Source organism: Hyaena hyaena, unplaced genomic scaffold (genome assembly GCF_003009895.1).
Source record: "Hyaena hyaena isolate Hyena2069 unplaced genomic scaffold, ASM300989v1 scaffold_678, whole genome shotgun sequence".
NCBI classification, from domain to species: domain Eukaryota; kingdom Metazoa; phylum Chordata; class Mammalia; order Carnivora; family Hyaenidae; genus Hyaena; species Hyaena hyaena.
This window is the reverse complement of record NW_024081305.1, coordinates 884,029-910,724: the sequence shown is the minus strand read 5'-3', so window position 1 is coordinate 910,724 and position 26,696 is coordinate 884,029. Positions and strand designations below refer to the sequence as shown.

At 38.2% G+C, this 26,696-nt stretch overlaps 1 protein-coding gene across 5 annotated transcripts in view; it reads right to left on the bottom strand.

Moving 5' to 3' along the window:
- FBXO16 (F-box protein 16) overlaps positions 1 to 26,696 on the bottom strand; it is a 58,782-nt gene that overhangs the window by 20,535 nt on the left and 11,551 nt on the right. For 3 of the 5 annotated variants that reach the window (XM_039217162.1, XM_039217165.1, XM_039217166.1), the window contains exons 3-6: positions 23,730 to 23,765; positions 9,637 to 9,843; positions 6,219 to 6,383; positions 760 to 989 (exon numbers count right to left, since the gene is read on the bottom strand). In XM_039217162.1, coding sequence (XP_039073093.1) covers positions 760 to 989; positions 6,219 to 6,383; positions 9,637 to 9,843; positions 23,730 to 23,765 — 638 coding nt within the window. Of the gene's footprint in view, positions 1 to 759; positions 990 to 6,218; positions 6,384 to 9,636; positions 9,844 to 15,090; positions 15,213 to 23,729; positions 23,766 to 26,696 lie in introns of all 5 variants that reach the window. The other 2 variants (XM_039217163.1, XM_039217164.1) reach the window with 2 other exon arrangements.

The following is a 26,696-nucleotide window of genomic DNA, read 5'->3' as shown; positions in this document are numbered from 1 at the left end:
TACTTTCAGTATTTGTAAGTAAATAGATACTGTTCATGTATATGTGTGTATTTTTATAGTATGCAATTTTTATACAAATTATATATATACAGTATATAATCAAAATGATATATGTACTTATATAACTTGTATAAAAAATATGAGAGCTGGACTTCTCACTGTTAGAGAAGTGAGTTGTAAATATGAAAAAGGAAAAGACCAGAATGAACTCCATGGTGCTAGATTGAAATCTGAAGTATTAAAATATCAAAATAAGGGTCGCCTGGGTGGTTCAGTCGGTTAAGCATCCGGTTAAGCATCCAACTTTGGCTCAGGTCATGATCTTGTGGTTCATGAATTTGAACCCTGCGCTGGGCTCTTTGCTGACAGCTTGGAGTCTGGAGCCTGCTTCAGATTCTGTGTCTTCCAATCTCTCTGTTCTTTCCCTGCTCGTGTTCTGTCTCTCTCTCAATCTCGAAAAATAAATAAACATTAAAAAAAATATCAAAAGTAGAAACTAATTTGACAATAAACTATTTGTAAAAAAAAAAATATATCAAAAGAAGCTGTAATGTTAAATTACTAGAGCTACAAAATGCAAACAAATCCTAATGAACTAGGCAAATTTACCAATGATGGTTTACTTTTCAATTACTTTTTGCTTCTATTCATTGAAAAGCATTTTTTACAGTAAATTCTATTTTCATCTTTTCCTATACTGAAGTGTCAGAAAATTGTGTCTAATGGCAAACAGGTAAAGAAGAGCATGGAGCTTCTCACCCTTGCCAGATTTGCGCAATGGGGTCACAGTTGTCCAGATAATTGAAGCGAATGATATCAGTTGGATGTTTGTCAGAGGACCGCCATGGTGGGAGTTCTTTCTCCCCTTGAGTCTTCTTTCTCAAAGAGGAAGAGAACCGGAAAGCTGATGCTGGAGACTGCTTGTCCTCTGGAGAACTGCTTGTAACTGGTTGAACATCAGCAGCTGCAAACCCATCTTTTGGAGGTGTCTGGAAAAAGAAAATTATTTCTGTTCTTAAAACATCATAATAATTACAAAACACCACCATCGTATCATCATACCATCATCATTGCCCTGATTGCAATGATAATGGTGACAATAATTATAGCAGCCACCAATCCAGGAGTACTTGTATATGCCAGGCACTGTCTCAGGAAGTTTTCATGCATTATTTTATTTAACCTTCATAACTCTGAAAGGTAATAGTTAACTACTCTCCCATTTACAGAAGTGGAAACTGAAGATAGGATAAACCAATGAACTTGCCCACTATTACATAAGTAGTAAACAGAGGATCCAAATTTTTTTCTTTAATGTTTATTGATTTTTGAGAGAGAGAGACAGAGAGAGAGAGAGAGGAAGCAGGGGAGGGAGAGATCAGAGAGAAAGGGGTAGATAGAAGTTCAGAAGGGGGCTCTATGCTGACAGCAGAGAGCCCAATGCAGGGGACAAACTCATGAACTGTGAGATCATGACCTGAGCTGAAGTCAGACGTTTAATGGACTGAGCCACCCAGGGACCCCAAAGGGTCAAAATTTGAATCTAGGATGTCTTGCTTCAAGCCCTTGCACTAAACCTCTCTATCCTGTACTGCCACATCATTGTGTAATTTATGTACAATTGCAGTTCACTTATTCATAAAAATGTACACATTCCAAAAATGGAAGTACTCCAGGCTTAATTATCTGTTAACCCATAGGGACAACTTTGAGTTATATGAGGGTAAACTATAGATTTGATCAGTTTTCAAAACCTTAACTGCTCCCAAAGAATACTTTTGCTTTAATTTCCCAAATTGAAGTCTATCTTTGTGTGTGAAATTCATAAGGTTTTTAATGTGGTTGTAACCTAAGGGAAGTGGTAATGGTACGTTGAGAAGCCATTAAAGGCTTAATTTTTGTTCTTTAAGAGATTAGGGAAGCTTTGCATGGTAAATTGGTTTGCTTGAATTGTTGGTGAAAATTAAGAAATTCCCCAATCTCTTCAAGCAGAATCAGTTAGTTTCTTATCCTTGTGTTAACTATTCTTTGTATATATTTCTATTGCAGAATAGCATTTAGTACTCGGTGTTGCAATTATGTATTTGTTTATGTCCTAGGCCACTAGACTAGGCTCCTTTAAAGCAGGGTTAGGACCATTATACTCAGCATCTAGCACCTAACACTATTTAATAAGTATTTACTAATTTAATGAATGATTTAGAACACATTTCATATTTATATAATTGATAGCTCATTATTAGATTAGTACTCAATATTTTGTTCAGGTCTCATTTAGAATGGTCATTCATTTCATTTCTCTGAGCTTATATCAAACAGAATCTGTTTTTGCTGAAGAAGGCCTCATTTAATACTACTGGGAATAAATAATACATAACAATAAACAATTTCAGGCAGAAAAAACTCAGGCATAAGTGTTAGTAATTATATATAAACATTATTCATACTGAAAAGTAACAAAATGTTTGACACTTTAACAAAATAGAATATAAATGGAAACTGTGACACTTTTTTGTATTAAGTAAACAAAGTGTTGTTTACCTAAAGTCTTTTTGAGAATTTTTAAAATCGTGAGTGGATGCTGAATTTTTGTTAAATGCGTTTGTCGGCATATACTGAAATGATCATACATATTTTCTCTTTTATTCGGTGAATTACATTGGTTAATTTTTTAAGATTATGCCAGCCTTACTCTCCATGGATACATCCCACTTGGTCATCATGTATTATTCTTTCTTTAAATATAACTTGATTTAATTTGCTAATATTTTAAAAGAATTTTTATGTCTGTTTTTATGAGGGATGTTAGTCTGTGGTTTTGTTTTGTTTTCTTTTTTTTTTTTTTTAATTTTTTTTTTTAATGTTTTATTTATTTCTAGGAGAGAGAGAGACAGCGTGAGCAGGGGAGGGTCAGAGAGAGAGGGAGACACAGACTCTGAAACAGGCTCCAGGCTCCGAGCTGGCAGTCAGCACAGAGCCCGACGCGGGGCTGGAACCCACGAACCGCGAGATCATGACCTAAGCGAAAGTCGGACGCTTAACCGACTAAGCCACCCAGGCGCCCCTTGTTTTGTTTTCTTATAAAGGCTCTATCTGGTTTTGATATAAAGATAATGAGTTGGGAAGCATTCTTGTCTTCCATTTTATGAAAGAATTTAAGCAGAATTGATACTCAGGTGGCTCAGTTGATTGAGCGTTTGACTCTTAATTTCAGTTCAGGTCATGACCCTAGGGTTGTGGGATTGAGCCCCTTATCAGGCTCCATGCTGAGTGTGGGGCCTGCTTGAGATTCTCTCTCTATCCCTCTACCCCTCCCCTCCACTTGCTCATGCTCTCTTTCTCTCAAATAAAAAGAAGAAGAATTAGTATTCCTCCCTTAAATCTGTGAAGGAATTCACCAGTGAATCTATCTGGGTTATGAATTGAACTTTTTAGAGACTTTTTTAACGTTTATTTATTTTTGAGAGACAGAGAGACAGAGTATGAGCAGGGGAGGTGCAGAGAGAGAAGGAGACACAGAATCGGATGCAGGCTCCAGGCTCTGAGCTGTCAGCACAGAGCCTGATGTGGGGCTTGAACTCATGAACTGTGAGATCATGACCTGAGCCGAAGTTGGCTGCTTAACCAACTGAGCCACCCAGGTGCCCCTGAATTCAATTTTTTAAATGATAAAGATTTATTCATGTTTTCTATTTCCTATTGAGACTTTTTGTAATTTGTATTTTCAAGAATTGTGTTTCATCTAGGTGGTCAAATTTAGTGACATAGACTTATTCATAATATACCCTCATTATTCTCACGTTTACAGGATGTGTAGTAATGCCCCCTCTTTCATTCCTGTTACTAGTAATGAATGTTTTCTCTCTTTTTTTCCTCAGCCTAGCTAGAAATATATGAAATTTATTTATGTCTTCAAAGAAGCAGCTTTGGTTTGACTGACTTTCTCTATTGTTTGCTTTAATTGCATTGATCTTAGCTCTTTGTTATTTTTTCCTTCTATCTACTTTGGGTTCAACTTTTTCTTCTTTTTCTAGATGGAGTCTTTTTGAAATTATATTGTTTGAGGTAGATAGCATAGCCTTACAGATAGTTACAAAGATCATTCTAGTCCAGTCCTTTCATTTTAAGGGTGAGGAAACTAATATTAGCCACAACCATTTGCTCATAAAATGCTTTCAAAAGCTCTGCTGAAGCACATGCCAGGTATGAGGTACTGGGGGTGGTGGTGCTTGAGTGAAGGTAAACATCAGTGGCTGCCTATGATCACCATCACTGCAGCAACCTCACAGGGAACTACACACATTACTCAAGTACGTATGGTGCTGACATTTGACTTTTTAACCTTAGTCACTGACTTTATTAACCTTAACCACATGACTTTTTAGTGTTTATGACTTAGGTCTATTTCTTTAATCAATAAGTTTATCAGGAGATTTTATTAACCTTTGTTGTTCTGATATAGGTCTATTTATTAAGCAGAAAAACTAAAGTTTAATATAACAAAGTGTTTGCCAAAGAAATGTAACACTAAGCAAATAGGTGGCAATTTTCTTGCATCAGAACTATTCATTATTTTTAAATACAGTTATACATTTTTTATAGAAAAGAATTACTGCTAAAGACAAAGCTTTTAAGTCAGTTTTATAAGCAACACTCAAAACCTCTCTTCTTCTATAAACTGGTTAATCACTTTTCTCTTCTCTGTCCCAAAACAGCCCAAGCTTCAGCTACTGAATGACATTCCCTGCCCCCAATTGAAAATGAGAGCCAAGAAAAGCCTTATCAGATCTTGAAAAGAAATCATAGCCATGGTAATTTTGAAAATAACTTCTTCCATCACTGCAATTTAAAATTTTCTTTTTAAAAGAAATCTTCATGGAGCACACCCATTACTGAAATCAGAAAGACCAGTTTTATGGTTGCAATTGTAACAATATTAATTATGCATAGTTTATTACTATATTAAATGTAGATGGATTCTACTTTAAAACAATAAAACTAAACCTAAATGAACAAGTTAGGAGCTGACAATTCATCTTTCCAAAGGATTCTTCAATTTTAAAAGGATTCACTGTGATTTTTTCATAGGATATGATACCCCTGTGGTTTTAAAAATCATTAAAAAATTTTAATTTACACATAATTTTTCAGGAACTCATCTATTGTACAAAACGATGCACAATTCTGCATGTGTATAGATCATACCATAAAGAAAAGGCTCATAAAATTCTCCCATGAGTTATCTAATTAACTGTGACTATAAGAATGAACATAAACATTGGTTATAATGCAGAGAAAACAACTAGAAAAATTATTCCTGCATTATTTACTTTTTATGATCATATGTAAATGCTTTACATTGCTTAGTTGCTAGATTAAAAAGAATGTTAGTATACTCATTGCTCATTTCCATAATTATAGATTTATTGGAAAACTTTTCTGTATAAATGATACACAAACTTTAGCTCACCTGATAGAATCAGAAATTTTGAATTAATAAAGTAAAATTTGATGGCTCATTGATAGCAAATACTGCACACTCTCACAGAGTCCCAGTGTCAGAATTGCCAGGTGTGTGAGTCAGAGATACAGGAATCCAGGAATGTGAACAGAGTGAATAGTTCCACGGTCCTAACCTCCTGGGTGGAACTGTGGTTTTGGGAGTGTCAACTAACATGGATGTCTTGGACAAGGCTATTGAGTTCTCAGAAAAGGAAAATTTTGAACTAGTAGTGTATTTCCTTTCAACCAAGTCCCCTTCCCAACTTCAAGTTTGATCATTCAGTTCTGGAATTCCCCCCCTCCTTTTTTTGTAAGTTTTAATTTAATAAAAATTTTTAAATATTTATTTATTTTAGAGAGAGAGAGCAAGAGAGCGAGGGGGAAGGCAGAGAGAGAGGGAGACACAGAATCTGAAGCAGGGTCCAGGCTCCAAGCTGTCAGTACTGAGCCGGACAGTGCTCAAACTCACAGACCATGAGATCATGACCTGAGCCGAAGTCGGATGTTCAACCAACTGAGCCACCCAGGTGCCCCTAAATTTTAATTTAAATTTCACTTAGTTAACATTAATGATTCAACACTTATGTACAGCACCAGGTGCTCATCACAAGTGCCCTCCTTAATCCCCATCACCTGTTTAACCCGTCCCCGTCCCCCACCTCCCCTCTGGTATTCCTAAATAGCTGATATTTGTATGCTTTTTGCCCCAAATTTACCTTAGGCTTGGTAACATGAAGTTCTTTTACCATCCGAATGTAGTGCTTCTTCCATATACCCTGCTCAAAGGGAGTTGGAGAGAAATTGATGTACCAGTTAAATCGTAAACATTTGAGCATCCAGAGCTGATCCAGCTCAGTTAAGTTCTTCCAATGCCAGCTCACCTGAAAACACAATTGGAAAGAAAAAAAAAAAAACCCTACTCAGTTTACATGCCCATTTTTTCTATGTCTTGAGCTGTCACCCTGGACCTGGGATAACTCTTGTGCTTTTCCTCCAAACCACATCTTAAATAGTTACTTACCTGAAATGCTTCCTACCTCGGCAGGAGGATTTTCTGTAAATGTGAAATCACACTTAGAGTCAACTAATATTTACTGAGCACCTATTAACCGTCCCCACAGCAACCTAAGGAGGGAGGTGTTATTACTACTCTAGTATTGCAAACAAGGGAACTTGCTCAGATAGATTTTGGAACTTTCTAGAAGTTCCTGAAGTTCATTTGAAAGTTATAGGAAGGCTGTAGATACTCGGGTCTGCATATTTTTTACTCGTTTTTGGTATGCTTCCATTTTCCTTCTGTTCTTATGATTTAACTAAATAGAAATTTTATAAACAGAACATGATTTCTGATATCTTATGGTATGCCCCACATAGCCTTTAAGATTCCAAACAGCATACATTATTTGTTCTCTACATTCCATTCCCATGGCATTCTGGTCAATCTCACATATCCAGCAAATGTTGGAGGTGACCCTACTATGTTGCAGCGTATTTACAGTAACTTACTTCAGATTTTGAACAAGTCTTATTGAAAATTACTTCATTTATAAAATTCAGCTCAGGGGTTCTGTGTCCCCTGTGAGACTTGCAAAGATGACATCTAACCTTCAAACCCAAATTTCATCCTTGTGAAATTAGTCACTTCTTCAAGATTAATTAATTAATAATTTTTGAGCACCAAAGAAAAAAAAAGGCAGAACACTATAATATTCATCCATCCATTTATCTAGCCCTCTCTTCCTCCTTCCATCTACCAAGTACTGTTCCATTATGTTTAGCATCATTTTCTGGTCTGAAGAGGAGACATACAGGAGAGGGGAGGGTACAATTACAAGAAACAACAGGTTCAGGAGCTGGAAGGATGAAAAAGGGTATAGAGAATCTGACAGAGCCCTGCAGGCAGGAACAGAAATCACATCTACTTTGTTCAATGCAGAAATGAAACAACATCAACCTTAAACCTCATATGGTTCATTAACTCGGGATTTGGTGGAGAGGCGAGATTTCAGAGGAATGGGATGAGGAAAAAAGTCGCTCAATTCTCACTCTTCCCTTCATTTTCCCTACATCTTGTTTTGACCTCAGTATTAAGTTTTTCCCTCCCTGTCCCGCCAGGGTAGATAAGGTTTTTGTATGTTTTGTTTTGCTCTTTGGTGTTTTTTTGTTTGCTTTTAAGGTAGACAGGAATGAGGAGAGTTGAAGAGTAGGTAGGAGCTTTCAAAATTATCAGACCCTCCCTGCCTCCATCTTTTTAAACAGCTCAAAGCTCATTTTGGTGCAATGACATTAGTGTTAAATCTGGCTGAAGAACAACTGCCTGTGTCTTCCTCACCGTCAGTACTGGGGAAAAAATGTAATGCCGAGATCTTGTAAGATTGACATATGGTACACATATGTGATAGGATTTCAAATCACATTTCCCTCAAATCAAAACAGTCTCAGTGTGCAAAATTTGGAAAATTCCAAGAAGTTTAAAGAAAAATAATACCCGGGGTACCTAGGTGGCTAAGTCGGTTAAGTGACTCTTGATTTAGGCTCAGGTGGTGATCTCATGTGAGATTGAGCCCCGAGACAGAATCTGCACTGACATCCTGGAGGCTGCTTGGGATTATCTCTCTCTCTCTGCCCTTCTCCCTCTGTTCTCTCTCCCCCCCAAAAAAAGGACAAAAAAAAAAAAAAAAGGCAAAAAACCCCCACCCCATACCCATAATCCCATCAATCAGAGATTACCCTTATTAACAACCTGCCAGAATTCTTTTCTGCCTTTTTTCTAGGCATGTTTGAAACAAAATTGGGAAACTCTATATGTATACAATTTTAAATTGTGCATTCTTCATTTTACATATTATAAGCATCTTTGTTCTTTGAAAACATATTTTCTAGTCGCCCCACAATAACTCATTATATAGCTATATGATACTCTTTTTTTTAAGTTTGTTTGTTTATTTACTTAGAATCCCAAGCAGCCTCCACACTGTCAGTGGATAGTCCAACGAGGGGCTCAAACTCACAAATGGTGAGATCATGACCTTAGGCTGAAATCAAGAGTTGGAGGCTTAACTGAATGAGCTACTCAGGTGCCCCTAAATTGTGTATTTTGTTTAAAAGCTTTGGGTATTATAGAATACTCACAAAGCCCTCCTTCCTTATGTTTTCTTTGAGTACTTTATGGTTTTCTTTGATTTCATACCAATCTTTTATCCTACTAGAATATTTTTTTCAGATAGCTGCCCAATTGTCCTAACACCATTTATTAATTCATCTTTCTTACTGCATTCATCTTCTTAATTTTAAAAACTAAAGTTAACATGTTACACATATGTGAATGCATAGTGACAAGTAACTTCTGGTGTTACCAACCTCTATGAAAAGACTCAACAAAATGGCTACTAGTTTATCTCATAAATAATTGAAATATACTATAATACACCGTGGACTTACTTGTAAGAAAACAACAGTCAGCCCCTTTTCCAAGGCCACTGGAAGCATATCTACTCACTCTGAACTCTTGTAGTTTTTTGTACATATCTCATTAGCACCTTATTTAGAGCTCTTCTGTTTATGAATGGCCTGCACCATACAATTTAGAACTTTTTTAATTTTCTAAATGTTTATTTATTTTCAAGGGAGAGAGAGACAGAGTGCAAGCAGAAGAGGGACAGAGAGAGACACACACAGAATCTGAAGCAGGCTCCAGGCTCTGAGCTGGCAGCACAGAGCCGGATGTGGGGCTCGAACTCACAAACTGTGAGATCACGACCTAAGTCAAAGTTGGACACTTAACAGACCAAGCTTCTCACGTGCCCTTAGAATTTTATCCTAGTTGTATGCTATGCAATGTAAGACTATCCTGCTGATGAACCATTTCACATATGTGTATTTGTCTCCCCAACCAGCCTATACCATTCTGTGGACACTAATGATGTCGTACATCATTTTATATCTACTTATGAGCACTAAATACAGAGTTAGGCAGAAAGGAGACAGGGATTAATTCAAACTATACAGACTAAACATATTGACCAACTCATCTTATTTCTTGGTTTTGTGCATGAGTTTTTTTCCCCCTCTTTCATTCTAGAGTTTTCCTAAGCTATCACTATAAAATGTTGTACACTAATTCTTTGCCTTTACCTGTGCACAACGACAAAGGCTTCGGGGGTCCAGAAAAGAAAAGATGTGTAAAGATAACACCCTTGGAAGCTTGGTAGTAAAATCCAGAGCTTCTGCTGGAATTTTTTCCTGAAGCTTTTGACAGCAGAACTTTTGCTGTGACAGGGAGCAACGTTCTAACAGGCCTGTCAAGATTCTTCTCCGCTGAGAGTCTGTCCATTTATCAAACTGGAAAAAAGAAAGAAAAAAACCCCTCCAGGTTCAGTCTGATACCAGAGATTCATTGAAGAAGAGAGAAGCATGGCAGAGAAAGTAAGTTTAAAATTCTATTACTAATGAATAGCATGTACTTCTCTTAATCAGTAAATTTGACATTTTGCCACTTACCTGTCCTTTCTCACATTTATACATGCCAGCATGTACAAGACATGAGTGCATACACAGACATACGCTTGACCTCAGAACTTGCCATTATGTAAGATCAATAAGTTGGGAGCTGGCCATATTCATAAACTGAGAAAATATATAAAGATATAATTTCAAGAGAAGGCACCTGGGCAGCCCCTTTCCCACCAGAGTTTCTATATTAGCTCATTAGTGCCAAACTCCAGGACCAGAAATAAAGCTTTGCACTCACAAGTGGAGATAAGGTAAGATATGCAAATATCGCTGAGAAAGGGAGTATACTGGGATAAAGTCCCAGTAATGTGTAAATGATTGATTGGAGAGAAAACATCAATAAGAGGACATGGAAAAAAGAGTACCAGGGACAGGAAGTAGATAGATGTCCGAGTAATCTGGGGCATGCCAAACAAAAGCTCTGGTTACTTCACAATTTTCCCCAGATATAACCCTTAATCAGTTCCAAGATCAATGACTGATGAAAGGTAAGAATTTGAGAGCTGGCCAAAACCCAAAGAAAGCTTCTTATGGGAACACCTGCCAATTGAATGAGCCAGTTTACCAGAATCTAAATCTGTCTTTTTTTCCTTAGTTGATTAAAGAAATAGGTAAGTGTGGGGTTGCCTGTATTCTGCATACTACTGCATTTCATGTACAGATATTTATTATAGTCATCATAAAGTAATGAGAATTTTATAAGGAACTTTAGTTGTAATCATAAAATACACTACCTAAAAAGGCATATATAAAGCATGACAAGTCACCTTCATTATAGTCATATGTATTTTTATTTAATTGGCAAGAATACTTCTTTTTATTAAAAAAATTCTTTTTTTTATGATTTTTTTTGTTTGTTTGTTTCTAGGAGAGACAGAGAGAGACAGCGTGAGCAGGGGAGGGTCAGAGAGAGAGTCACAGACTGAGACAGGCTCCAGGCTCTGAGCTGGCAGTCAGCACAGAGCCCGACGCGGGGCCCGAACCCACGAACCACGAGATCATGACCTAAGCGAAAGTCGGACGCTTAACCGACTAAGCCACCCAGGTGCCCCTTTATTAAAAAAATTCTTATTTATTTATTTTGAGAGAGCAAATGTAAGCAGGCAAGGGCCAGAGAAAGAGGGAAAGAATCCCTAAGCAGCCTCACCAGCAGCACAGAGCCCAATGTGGGGATTGATCCCATGAACCATGAGATCACAGCCTGAGCCAAAATTAAGAGTTGAAAGCTTAACCTGAAGAGCCTGAAATTAAGTCCTCCATTAAGAGCAACCTTGGGGCCCCTGGGTGGCTCAGTCGGTTGAGCGTCCGACTTCAGCTCCGGTCATGATCTCACGGTTCATGGGTTCGAGCCCTGCGTCGGGCTCTGTGCTGACAGCTCAGAGCCTGGAGGCTATCTTCAGATTCTGTGTTTCCCTCTCTAATCTGACCCTCCCCCACTCATGCTGTCTCTCTCTCTCAAAAATAAAACATTAAAAAAAATTTAAAAAAAAAGCAACCTCAGGCTGCACATAGCCCCAGTTCCAGGAAAAGCTTGAGCTGAAACCACCCTCGGATCAGCCAATCAAATGAAATGTGTAACATTCCTGTGGCCTGAGTCAGGGTGGGAACTGCAGGTAGTTACTTTGTACAAACTAGCCAATCACTCACCGCTTGCCTAAACTCCATGTAGGCCCTTTGAGCTCACCTCATAATTGGTCATTTTCAAAGGATTCTCAAAGGTCATGATTGGGTCCTGCCAAAAGTAACGGACGCCTCACAGACACTGAATGGTCAAAACTGTTACCATGGGTGCTGTACAATTATGATTGGTGCTTATGTGATGATGCAATACGTACAACGTGTGCACTGTAACACCCCTGTCCCTTACCCCATAAAAACCCTGCTTGCTATTGTTTGGGGCTTTACTTTGCTGCCGCTGAGCTGGTAGATGGGTGAGCCCCTGCTCGAGCTTGTAATAAAGACCCTTATGTACTTGCATCGGTGTCGGCTCCTTGGTCTCTGGGGACTCGCGATTCGGGCACAACAAACCGACTGAACCACCTGGGCACCCTGGAAAGAATACTTCTTAATCAAAAACTATTCACTATTATAGATCTAGTTAATGACCCAAGAATCTTGGTTTGGAGACTATAATTCAAGGAGAGGGTGTGCCGATGTAGAGAGCAAGATAGAATCACTCCTGTCAAGCAGTGACATAAGCAGTGAAGGGTGTTGCAGCTAAGACCAGATTTCACCAAACCAGCACAGACTGGCAGTACTAAGGACTGAAAAGAGCCTGGAGGAGGAGTTGATAATCACTAGAACCAGAAGAGGCCTGCAAAGGCCCAAGACTGATTAAACTCCTTTCAAAAGGGAGGATTTCTATAGCAAACTGTCAGACTCTCCAGACACTGACCCTTCTACTTCTGACCATATTTGAAAGGGAAATGCTACCAAAGGCCCTGACTAGTTGATCTTGAACCTAAAAGAGATTCTCCACTGCTTGAACATAATAAGCGGTATGAGCTGAGAGATGACCTAGACTGGACCACGGCCTCACCCTAACTGTGTGCTTCGGGATTGACTGGCTTTACATTTGGTTCATTAATTTCTTGCCCCCTGTTGTATCTTCTTTGTTGTGTGACTTTGTATTAGACTTTGTTTTGTGTGACGTGTACAAAGCCAAGTTAAATGGGTAGTGAAGTGTCATTGAGTTTGGAGTCCTGACATTGTGAAGACACAACTCCTGTAGGGATCTTAAGTGTGCTCACAGCAGGGAAGAAAAAAACCCAAAACCTCAGCTTACAAATAAATGAATAAGATCTATTCATGTGGGAGTGTTCCCTGATTTCTCCTACCTGTATTTCTGTACAATCCATATTTCCAACGCACAATATAGGACTTCTTTCTTTTTGGGATGGATTCTTAGAATGAAGAGAAGCCAGACCAGAATGACTAGGGGCCAGGGGAAGGACCATGCCTGAGAAGCTACATTGATCTATAAAATAAAGAGCCAAAGAGAAGGTATGAAGAGAAAGAAAAGCAGTAAGGTTTTGGCTTGTTGGGAGTTTGAGGATTCAGACAGCCGTTGCCTTAGACAGCAATCAGAGAACAAGAGAGCTGAGGAATGAAGGAAAGTATTAAAATCACGGTACCAAAATGGAGTCACCTGTGTTAAAGGCCCTGTGTCAGCAAACCAAGATTTAATACCTAATCTAATTGTATATCATAAATCCCCCAGGAATATAACTTTAACCAGTCAACATGGAATTTCCCACTTAGCACTAGGCAATTTACTGACAGCCCCCTTCCATTCCACTTAGGAAGAAAATCTTGCCTAAAACAATGCATTCTTTTGCTAATAATTCTTTGCTAATAATTTTTGTTTTTAGGCTCCCTCTCTACCTTTAAAAACCTTTCCTTTTATATAGCTCAATGGAGGTCCATTCTATTTGCTAGATAGAATGCTGCCTGATTCACAAATTGTTCAATAAAGCCAATTTGAATTTTTAAATTATTCAGCTGAATTTTTGTTGTTTAACAAAAGGAGACTTGAGAAGTACTGTTATGAGTTTTAAACTAGTTCTGCTTTGATTTTTCTTTGAAACACAAAGTGAAAATTGAAATTCATTTTTTAAAATGTTTTATTTATTTCTGAGAGAGAGAGCGTGAACAGGGGAGGGTCAGAAAGAGAGGGAGACACAGAACCCAAAACAGGCTCCAGGCTCTGAGCTAGCTGTCAGCACTGAGCCCGATGCGGGGCTCGAACCCACGAACTGTGAGATCCTGACCTGGGCTGAAGCTGGACCCTCAACCGACGAGCCATCCAGGTGCCCCTGAAATTCATTTTTAAAATAACTTATAGGCAGTGCCTGTGGTTCTCTAGGAACTGAGCTACATGGGAACCGAGGATGATTATGGTTACAAAAAAATTTTCATGAGATATTATTATCACTGAATGAAATCAGAAATAATAAAAATGCCTAATAAGGGATCAGCTATGCAGACTGTAATGTATCAACATGATAAGAGAAAATATGGTATTGCAGATTGATGATGGGTTTGTGAATGAGACTATTGGTAGTCTTATTTCCAGTGTTCTATTATTTCCAATACTCTTTAGAAATAAATCACTAAATTCCAGCTCCACCACTAACAACCTCTCTATTTCCTCATTTATACATTAGGAATAATTATATTTAAATTGTAGGGTTGTTGTGAGGATTAAATAATATATGTATAAAATCCTTAATAGGGTGTATGACTCATAGACATGGCAGCTATTATAAAATATCAAAGTGATGTTAAAAATAATTATTATGTGGGTTAAATCAGTGTAAAAAGAATATATATGCAAACAATTAAATTAAAAACCATAAAATTATCATGTCCGTGCATTGGCAAGGATGGGAAGTACATTTAGAATGACGGAGGTTAGCTCGTCTACTTTCATTGCTGCCCACAAAAAGAGAATGAGCTCAGATTGAAGAACAGTGATTTAGAATGAATATAAAAGAACACTAGGATAATAAAATGCTGAAGAAATCTATAAAAGAAAACATTAAAACATTTTCCTCTAGAGATTAAAAAGATAATTACATTGGTTTCTCATTTATTTCCCTGATTATAATGGTCAAAGGTAATTTATATCTTGCTTTGATAGGTGTTCTTCGCCTCAAGGATTTTCCTTTCTAATTGTGTTTGTTTAGGCTAATAGAAAATGAATTTGCATTCCTTGAACTCCTACCAATTGAAGGTGGGTTGATGAGTCAGAAGAATGCTTCACAATTGGGGAAAAATCCCTTTGGAATTTAAAAGGTGCTAGGAGTAATCCAAAAAGTAAACAGTTCATGGAAGAGTTAATTGTCCAGGAATTCAGGAATTTGATAATCTTCTTTCAAGTAAAAATACCCATAACACTGTAGCCAGGGATCCAATAACTGAGATTTGCGGAATAGCCAGGGCCATTCTCCCATCCTGTATCACATAAGGTGCTTCCCTTCACAGTTAGTACCTTTTCTTACATTATACTACATTATATCAATTATGTTATGTTATGTTATGTTGTATCACAATTATATTTTATTATTTTAATACCTTTTTTATAGGGCTTTCTGGACTCAATAGCATTGTGAAAATCCTATGTTTGGAGTAGTTGCTCCAAGGATTCTTACTGCAGTTGCAGGACTTCGGGACAGTTTCCACTCATCTCACACAGACTGGCAAGGAAAAGTTTACTGTGAGTGGGGGACAAGCTGAAGAGGAAGGCTTATTCTTTGCTTATTGGTTATTTATCTCAATTGGTTGAGTTTCTGAGTCCTGTTATAAAAAATTGAATTTCACAGTCAGGTATGGATACCTTATTGTTTAAAAGTTTCACAGGGTGCCCAGGTGGCTCAGGTGGTTAAGTATCCAACTCTTGATCTCAGCCTAGGTCATGATCTCACATTTTATGAGATTAAGCCCCATGTCAGGCTCTATGTGGACAGTGCAAAGACTGCTTGGGATTCTCTTTCTCCCTTTCTCTCTCTCTGTCTGTTCCCTGCTTGAGCACATATCCTCTCTCTTTCTCTCCTCTCAAAATTAATAAATTTTAAAAGAGTTTCAAATAGGTACATATACCATTAAACATGAAAATTCTCTGTCACTGCTCCTCCCCAACTGATCTCATTCCATTCCCCAGAAATAATCACTGTGCAATTCCTTGTTTTGTTTGTTTTTTAAAATTTATTTTTGAGAGAGAGAGAGAGCACATAGCAGGGGAGGGGTAGAGAAAGAGAGAGGGAGACACAGAATCCAAAGCAGGCTCCAGGCTCTGAGCTGTCAGCAAGGAGCCTGTTGTGGGGTTGGAACCCACGAATCATGAGATCATGACCTGAGCTGAAGTCAGAAGCTTAACCAACTGAGCCACCCAGGTACCCCACTGCTGTGCATTTCTATGTATTTGCATACATATATAGCCATCAATAAGGAGACACTTAAGTAAATTAGAGTATACCCATCCTGTGGGATACTGAACAGCAGCTTAAAAAACAAACAGGGGGGCGCCTGGGTGGCTTAGTCGGTTAAGCGTCCGACTTTCGCTTAGGTCATGATCTCGTGGTTTGTGGGTTCGAGCCCCGCGTCGGGCTCTGGGCTGACTGCCAGCTCAGAGCCTGGAGCCTATTTCAGAGTCTGTATCTCCCTCTCTCTCTGACCCTCCCCTGCTCACACACACTCTCTCTCTCTCTCTCCTAGAAATAAATAAAACATTTAAAAAAAAAAAAAACAAACAGGGCACGTGGGTGGCTCATTTGGTTGAGCCTCAAACTCTTGATTTTGGCTCAGTTCATGATCCCAGGATTACAGATTCAAGCCCCTATTGGGCTCTGTGCTAAGCATGGAGATTGCTTGAGATTCTCTCTCTCTCTCTCTCTCTCTCTCTCTCTCTCTCTCTCTTCCTCACCCTCAGTCCCTTTCCTCTGCTCAGTTTCTCTCTCTCAAATAATATTTTAAAAAATAAGAAAATAACTAAATATACCCATAAATGATCTGATATGTAATGAACCTGGAGTATATTGTTTTCTCAATCATTCACGGTATTTTCATTTTCTCATTTATTCACTCATCATGGCTATACCATGATCTGCATACTGAATTTACTACTGATACCATTTAGATTGTTTCCAAAATGAAAGAATGAAAGAAAGGAAGAGAGAGAGAGAGAGAGAGAAGAAAGAAAGAAAGAAAGAAAGAGAAAGAAAGAAAACAAAGGAAGAAAGAAAGAGGAGAGAAGGAGAGACAGACAGAAAGACCAAGAAAAATTTTTTTAAAAAAATGCAATATTCTAAAACATGCCTTTTCATGCCCTGTGTATTTCTCTAGTACAGAAACATAGAAGTGGAATTACAGGTTCAGAGGACATGTGCCTTTAAAACTTTAATTGATCCTGTCAAATTGTCTTTTAAAAGTCTTTACCATTTTACAGTCCCTCCAATTGTGTTTAAGCATATCCTCCTACTCTCCAGTAATCCTTACTTACATTGGATATTATCTATCTCCTTAATTTTTGTCACATAGGCAAAGGGAGGGGCTGGGAATCTCATTGTTTTAATTTGTATTTCTCTAATATCTGTGAAATAGATCATATCTTGTATGTTTATTAGCCATTTGTATATTTTTGTATATTTCTCATTCTTCTATGAGCTCATTATTCCATAGAAGTATTGTATTTTTCTTATTGAGTTGTAGGAATGTTTTATAATTCTAGATATTAATCTTTACCTATCATGCAATTTGCAAAATATTATCTCCTGTTTCTCTTTTGAATTTCAGCTCTAATTATGATTGATGCCAGCAAATTAAAAGTAATTCCATCTACTTTTTGCAATTTTTTATACACATTCTTTTTGTTTGTTTGCTTGTTTGTTTAGATTTTATTTTTAAGTAATTTTCACACCCAATACGGGGCTTGAATTTACAACCCTGAGATCAAGAATCACATACCCTACCGACAGAGCTAGCCAGGCACACCCACTATTATTTCTGTTAACAACACAGAAGCTGATAAAAAGTTTGGCATGCTTTCTTTTCAAACAAAATAGTTCTGTGGTTGTTTTGGAGGGTTGTTTTTCTTGGGAAGCAATTGCCTTTTCTAACAAGGATTGAAGGACAGAGAAGATTTAAGACATAAGGGATTAAATAGTAACAGGAAGCAGTAACGTAGAAGACCTTTTCAGTTTCTCTTAATTGTTTTGTTTGTTACTGTACAGAATATCAGATAAGACTGTGCTATGTATGAACAAAAATGACATTCTAGGCCAAATATATATTTGGACTATCATTTATCCGATGATATTTTATATTATGTCTTACATCACAATGTCCAGATTATTTTAAATTTTTCTAATGTTTATATATTTATGTTTGAGAGAGAGAGAGAAAGAGAACATGCACAAGCAGGGGAGGGTCAGAGAGAGAGGGAGACACAGAATCTGAAGCAGGCTCCAGGCTCCAAGCTGTCAGCACAGAGCCTGACGTGTAGCTTGAACACACGAACCATATGATCATGACTTGGGCCGGAGTCGGACCCTTAATCAATTGAGCCACCAAGGTGCCCTAGTCCATATTATTTTAAAAATTGACTCTACTTCTAAAACTAGATTGAGCTTTAAAACCAATATTTGATCCCTACAATGAAAAGCCTAAGTAATGCTAAGTAAAAAAAAGTTGTATCCTTATGTCTCCTTTCCTTTTTGGAAACGTGTTTCTTTTTTTTTCTTTTTAGAGAAATAGAGAAAGAGTGCAAGTGAGGAAGAGGGTCAGAAGGAGAGGAAGGGAGAGAGAGAGAGAGAGAGAGAGAGAGAATTTTAAGCAGGCTCCATGCTCAGTGTGGAGCTCAACTCGGGGTTCAATCCTACAACCCTGGGATTATGACCTGAGCTGAAATCAAGAGTCAGACACTCAACTGATTGAGCCGCCCAGGCACCTCTGGCAATGCAATTCTTATGTTATCAGTCTCTTATGGTTTTCCTAAAACATAAACCCAAAAATCTAAAAACTGAAATGCTGATAGAAAATTAAATAAGGCAAATTGGAAATAATTCCCTCAAATTCAATTCATGTGACTTTTGTGGGGGTATACAGACTACCACATGACACAGTAAATTCAGGGTATAAATCTGATGTTGGACAAAAGAGAAAAACCAGTAATTATCACTCATTCATTTAGCAAGTATTTATTAAATGACTGGTAGTGTCAAGAAATGTACAAGAGCAACGTATAGAACTATGCCTTCTCTATATAAATTAGTCTATTGAAGAGAGATAACTAGTGATCTTTGCAAATATATTTCTATTAGCTATGGTAAAAGAAAAGAATAAACAAGATCTTTTAAAAAGTTTAAAGACCTTGAATTTTACACAAAGGTGATATTAAAAATACTCAACAACTGGCAATCCTACCACCCAGCCAAAAGCTGGTCACACCAAATATTGGCTGAACATTAGCCTTGATTATATTAATTCAGGGATTTCCACGTGGAATGACAGTGCAAAAACAGTTATTCTAAGTAAGTCTTTTTTTTTAAGTTGTTGGTAACAGATATGAAGTTAGTTTAAAAAATTTTGTTTATTTTTGAGAGAGAGTGTGAGAGAGAGAGGGAGAGAGAGAAAGAGAGAGCACAAGCAGGGGTGGGGCAGAGAGAGAGAGAGAGAGAGAATCCCAAGCAGGCTCTGTTCTGTTAGCATAAAGCCTGATGTAGGGTTTGAAATTACAAACTGTGAGATCATGACCTGAGCTGAAACCAAGAGTCAGACACTTAACTGACTGAGCCACCCAGATGCCCCATGAAGTTTGTTTTAAAATGTAAATAGGATATGAGAAAAGCTCTGCCTGATTTAAAATTTTTGGTGTTTTTCGGCAAAGGAAACAATCCACAAAACTAATAGGCAACCAATGGAATGGGAAAAGATAGTTGCAAATGACATATCAGAAAAAGGGTTAATATCTAAAATCTATAAGGAATTCACCAAACTCCACACCCGAGAAACAAACAACCCAGTAAAGAAATGGGCAGAAGATATGAGCAGGCACTTCTCCAAAGAGGACATCCAGATGGCCAACAGACACATGAAACGATGCTCAGCATCCCTCTTCATCAGGGAAATACAAATCAAAACCACACTGAGATACCACCTCACGCCAGTCAGAGTGGCTAAAATGAGCAAATCAGAGAACTCTAGATGCTGGTAAGGATGTGGAGAAACGGGCACCCTCCTACACTGTTGGTGGGAATGTAAACTGGTGCAGCCCCTCTGGAAAACAGTGTGGAGGTTCCTCAAAAAAGTAACAATAGAACTCCCTTATGACCCAGCAATAGCACTGCTAGGAATTTACCCAAGGGATATAGGAGTGCTGATGCATAGGAGCACATGTACCCCAATGTTCATAGCAGCACTCTCAACAATAGCCAAAACATGGAAAGAGCCTAAGTGTCCATCAACAGACGAATGGATCAAGAAGATGTGGCTTATCTATACGATGGAATACTACACGGCAATGAGAAAGAATGAAATCTGGCCATGTGTAGCAACATGGATGGAACTTGAGGGTGTTATGCTGAGCGAAATAAGTCAGGCAGAGAAGGACAAATATCATATGTTTGCACTTATAAGAGGATTAGGAGGAACTTAAAGGAAGACCATGGGGGAGAAGAAGGGGGGAAATGGTGGGGGAGAGGGAGAGAGGCAAACCATGAGAGACTCTTGAATGATGAGAACAAACTGAGGACTGATGGGTGTGGGGGGGGGAGGGGGGAGATGGGCATGGAGGAGGGCACTTGTGAGGATGAGCACTGAGTGTTATATGGAAACCAACTTGACAATAAACTATTTGTAAAAAAAAATTAAATTAAATTAAAAAAATTTTTTGGTGTTTTTCATTTCTTAATTTTTAGCATACTTATTTTACAAAATTTTATAATTATTCTGAATAGGTAATACATTTACATGGTTAAAAATATCAAAAGGTACAAAAGGCTATTCAGCTAAATGAGTCCCTTCCACTTTGTCCCAGACTCACTGTTCTTCCTAGGGGAAACCAATGTTGCCTCTTTTCCTGTGCATCCTTCCAGATATACTATGTATATAATTTTTAAACATGTACTTAAGCTAATTAATATCCTAGACAGAAACTTGTAGACAAACACAAAAAAGAACTGGTGATCAACTAAGACAAATAAGAACCTTAAGACATAGTATTTTATGTTAGTCTTGGTGCAATGGACTGAATGTTTGTATCCCTCCAAAATTCATATGGTGAAACCTAACCCACAAGGTGATGGTACTAGGAGGTGGGGCCTTTGGGAGGTGATGAGGTCATGAGGGTGAAATCTTCATGAATGAGATTAGTGTCCTTAAAAAGGAGACCCCAGAGACCTCCCTCCCAGCTCCTGCCATATGAGGTTACAGTGAAAAGATGGCCATCTATGAACCAGAAAGTGGGCTCTCCCCAGACTCGAATCTGCCCATGACTTGACCTTGGGCTTCCCAGCCTCTAGAACTGTGAGAAATAAAATTCTGCCATTTATATATGATGTAATTTGTTATAGCAGCCCAAACCTTCCTAAGACACTTAGGAAAATGAGTTTCAGTAACTTATAGGAAACGGCATCCTGTCCAGCTACATTCCAGTCAGAGATGCTCCCTTAAGGAAAAAGTGTTGACTGTATGCTTTAAAGATGGGGTATTTCAAGTTTACTACATATAACAAGAGTTAAAGGAGTCTAAGTATAATTTTTTTAAAGTAATCCTGATTTATTTTTTAAACTAAGATATAATTCACATGCCATAAAATTCGGCATTTTAAGTGTACAAGTCAGTGGCTTTTAGTGTATTTAAAAGGTTGTATAGCCATCAGTACTATTTAATTCCGGAACTTTATTTATTTATTTATTTTTTGAGCAGTAGGCAAAAGTTTACTAGAGTATAAGATTAGAAAGGAAGAATAGTAGGAAAGCTTTCTTTACAGAGAGGAGACATTCAAAAGAGAGTGCCCTTCTTTTTTCAATATGTATTTATTAATTTTGAGAGAGAGAGAGAGAAAGTGAGCACGAGCAGAGGAGGGGCAGAGACAGAGGGAGAAAGAGAATCCTAAGCAGACTCTTTGCTGTCAGTGGCAGAGCCCCACATGGGGATCAGTCTCACAAATCTGTGAGATCACCACTTGAGCCAAAATCAAGAGTCTGCTGCCCAAACAATTGAGCCACTCAGGCACCTCCAGAACATTTTCATTCTCTCCCCCAAAGAAAACCTGTACACTTTACAGTTAGTCCCCCATCTCCTGGACACCACTAATCTGTTTTGTGTCTCTATGCATTTGCCCATTCTGGACATTTCACATAAATGGAATCATATGATACGTGGTCTCTATGTCTGGCTTCTTTTACTTGGCATATTATTTAAAAAAATTTTTAATGTCTATTTATTTTTCAAGGGAGGTGGGACAGAGACAGAGAGGAAGACACAGAATCCAAAGCAGGCTCCAGGCTCTGAGGTGTCAGCACAGAACCCGACGTGGGGCTTGAACTCACAAACTACAAAATCATGACGTGGGCCAAAGTTGGATGCTTAATTGACTGAGCCACCCAGGTGCTCCAGACTTAGCATATTATTTTATTTTATTTTATTTTTTAAATGTTTTCTTTATTTCTAGGAGAGAGAGAGAGAGAGACAGCGTGAGCAAGGGAGGGTCAGAGAGAGAGGGAGTCACAAACTGAAACAGGCTCCAGGCTCTGAGCTGGCAGTCAGCACAGAGCCCGACGCGGGGCTCGAACCCACGAACCGCGAGATCATGACCTAAGTGAAAGTCGGACGCTTAACCGACTAAGCCACCCAGGCGCCCCTTTTATTTTCTTGTTTTAAAAATAATTTATTTTAGCATATTATTTTTAAGGTTCATCCATGTTGTAGTATGTATCAGTACTTTATTCCCTTCTCTTACCTTTAAAAAAATTTAAAGATGTTCTTACCTTTTAAAAATTTTAGCAAAATAAATGTAACATAAAACTTACCATTTTAACCACATTTAAGTGTACTGTTCTATGGCATTAAGTGCATTTACATTGTTGTGTGACCATTGCCACCATCAATCTATAGAACTTTTTCATCTTCCCAAACTTAAACTGTACCTATTAAATAATAATTCCTCATCCCTTGGTAATCTCTATTCTACCTTCTGTCTCTATGAATCTGACTACTCTGGATACCTTACATAAGTAGAATCAATACAATAGTTGTCCTTTTGTGTTTGGCTTCTTTCACTTAGCATATTACCTTCAAAGTTCATCCATGTTGTAGGAGGCATCAAGATTTCCTTCCTTTTTAAGGCGAAATAATATTCTACCGTAGAATAGACCACATTTTGGGGCGCCTGAGTGGCTCAGTTGGTTAAGTGTACAACTTTGGCTTAGGTCATGATCTCACAGTTTGTGGGTTTGAGTCCTGCATGGGACTCTGTGCCTGATAGCTCAGAGTCTGGGGCCTATTTGGGATTCTATGTCTCCCTCTCTCTCTGCTCCTCCCCCCACTCTGTCTCTCTCTCTCAAAAATAAACAAACATTAAAAAAATAAAAAAAAAAAAGAACAGACCACATTTTGTTTGAGTATTTACACTTTTTGACTATTAGGAATAATGCTGCTATTAACATTCATGTACACATTTTTGCACGACCGTATGTTTTCAATTCTCTTGGGCCGCAGAGACAGGTGGGGTTCAGAGGAATTTGATGAGTAGTAAACACTGCTCAGAGATCGATCATGACCCAGGGAAGGAGGACAAGGACCACTGGGACTCTGTGTCTCCTTTGAGGAAAGGGTGAGAAGGTTTTCGGTTGTGTAAAGAATAGTGGTATCTTGTTAAAAGCATAAAGTTGTTATATTATAGTTTTCCTTTGGAAATTTAAGTAGAGGTAGAAGGGTGTAGATGGATGCTACATAGCCTAATGGATGAACTGTGCTGGTTACTAAGTGGTCATCTCATATCCAAACTCACCTTTCTGAACCCTGTTTTGTGCGAGATGGAACCCTACTTTGTGAGTATAAAACCCTATAGTCTCTGTGATACACACAGAGGATATCAGTCAAATTTCTCAGACAATAAGTGTTCAGTTATTACTTTATGTTCAAACTGAATTCTCTGGGCTCTATGATAATGGGACATAATACAATATCGAAGTAACTATATCTTAAATGGTTACCCATTTTCCAAGCAAAGCTCTTCTTTCTTCAAATACCTGCAATAAAGAATGGAATGATTTTATATTTCATGATCAAAATGTCCATTGTAAGAAAGACATCATTACAGTATTAATAAATAAAAATTGACAGTCTTTTCATTGTACCAACTGAGTATAAAAACACAGATTTCATTCCTGAAAGGGTACTTTACTTATTTTTAACTTGGGAAAGGTATCATTTTTTTTTTCAGTTTATCCATGTGGAATAATTCATCTTAAAGAAAAAGTAATAAATTTTTAAACGCAAGTAATAAGAAAATAATGGAATTGCAAAATGAAATCAATTTTAGAATTTGAAAGGAGATGAAAAACCTGATAAAGGAAAAACAGGAAAATGGAGATCCTCCTCCAATTATCAAATGTATGAGAACTTGTGAAATTTATGAATGAGCAGCTCTGTTTTTATATACACCCATCAGTGGGTGTACATGCACTGATATGTTTGTAGGGTTAGAAGTGTGTATTTGTACACCTCTGGGCATACAACTCAATGTTTATCTGTATAGGTTTGTTATTATATACTATTTAGGACAGAAACCATGTCTGACCCATTTTTATATCTCCAGTGTAGAGTACAAAGCATATTACAGATAGATACTCATGTTTGCTGGACTGAATGAAAGAGGCTGTGATAATGAAAATCCTTATGGATGTATCAGCACAATGTGAATGGATTTATATATTAGTGCAGAGGTGTTTTCTGAGCATCAGTCATGTGCATATTTTTTTATTTAATCAATTTATTTATTTAAATTCAAGTTAGTTAACATACAGTGTAGTATTGGTTTCAGGAGTCATGTGTACATTAGAATGAATGAGGAAAGGAGACTGATGTTAGAATGTGTGGCAGAGGAGGGAGTTATGGAGAGAGGAAGCAAGGGAGAGTCATGAACATATGTGACTGTCTCTCTCACTCCCACACACACCCCCACTGGAAGCTTTCAAAATTGGGATTGAGGTTTCTCCCTTCCTCTTAGTACTGCCTACATTTTCCAGCCATGTAAGAATGTTCCCCCCCTTGGAGAGTAGCTAAGGCCTATTTCTTCCCTTTTTGTGGAGGAGGGTGAGGAGCTGGTTTTATGTTTCTAACAGATAATGCTTTCCTTCCTTTTTTAGACTCTCAAACTCTAGTTTCAAAGGGCATAGAAAATAAGAATTGAAATAATTAGTTCAACAACCTCAAGGCCAGCGAAATGTCAATTTTGCTCCTGGCCAGAGGACCTCACACATCACAGGCAGACACTTTACACACATTAGAGAAGAAAAAGTATGCCCTTCTCCCCTTCCCTCTGTTAACTGTTACCTGGGTTATTAGGACTCTCAAATAATGGCAACAGATAAACTCAGGATTTCTGGATGAAAACAGAAGAGAACCTATACAATACAGAAGATGTAAAAATCTGGATTCAAATATTTCCCAAAGTCTTGCCCTCTATCTAACCAAAGCCTATCAGTCATCTATTGCCCAGTCCAAGTCATCAGCACCTGCACTTCTCTGATATCTAGGAATCTAGTTCCTCTCAACTCATATTCTGCTTATAGCCTACACTCCACTTGGGGTTATAGGGTTTGCTAGCTCTCTAATCGTTTCCAGTCATTTTATCTTTCCATGTGGGTAATAGATTTCTCTATAATCTACATGGCCCTCAATGAGCATCTGCTGATTGAATAACAGTAAAAAAGCTTCAAAAGTCATAGAATTTTAACGCTAAAAAGAATCCCTAAGAGCTTTTCAGTTCCTTATTTTAGAGAGGACAAGCAGAGGCCCAAAGGATTACATTTATAATTTTTTAAAAACCACTGGTTCCAGGGGCGCCTGGGTGGCTTAGTCGGTTGAGCGTCCGACTTTCGCTTAGGTCGTGATCTCGCAGTTCGTGGGTTCGAGCCCCGCGTTGGGCTCTGTGCTGACTGCCAGCTCAGAGCCTGAAGCCTGTTTCAGTCTGTGACCCCCTCTCTCTCTGACCCTTCCCTGCTCATGCTGTCTCTCTCTCTCTCTCCAGAAATAAATAAAACATTTAAAAAAAAAAAAAAAAACCACTGGTTCCAGGCTGTCTGTCCAGCCCAACTCTGTTTTGGGTTCCTCACTAAACCTTGGTCTCCCCTATCCTGACTCCCAGCCCTATATTCACAATGAACTGCTGCCCATACTTGGACCTTACAGTGGGAAGAAGAAAAGGTTAGGTCCCAAGACCACAGCCTCCCTTCAAAAAGAGGATGAGATGACCATCGTAGTGTCCAGTGACCATACAGGACACTGGAAACAAAGGGACACTGACTTGAAGGGAAAAGAATAGTCAGCAAGACGGGAGGAGGAAAGGAATGGGGTGGGAGGTGGGGAGTGTTACTCAGGCTAAAACAATAGTGTGTAGAGGACCAATGACCAAGTCTAAGCGGATCCAAGCAAATCCAGTTCTTAGCAAAGGCATCTAGACCTGAGCAGAAACTGACGGGAGTAAATGGAGAGAGGAAAACCACTAGACAAACTCAGATCTGGTTCTGGCTTTACCCTCGCAAGAAATATAATTTGGGACACGCTATTTGTCAGGTCCTTGGCCAGACTCAGAATCTTATACTTTCTAGTTTGGAGCAAGTCTTCATTCCCAAGATTTGCAATCAGGTTCATCATCTCAAAGAGCTGGAAAACAAAGTATTGATTCAAAACAGAAATATTAAAATGGATCTTCTTTCCCTGCAAAACACTACAGTCTGTTTATATGACAGTTTACTCAGAGCCTGCTGTTAAGTCAAAATCTTATGGTTCTATTTTAGTCTGTTGACACTGAAATTACATATTACAGTGTAGGATAAGACATTTAGGGGCTCCTAAATTATGACTGATTGATGGCAACTAGGTACTTTTCTCAGAACACCCTTTTTTTTTTTTTTTTTTTTTTTTTAAATAGTTTATTGTCAAATTAGTTTCCACAT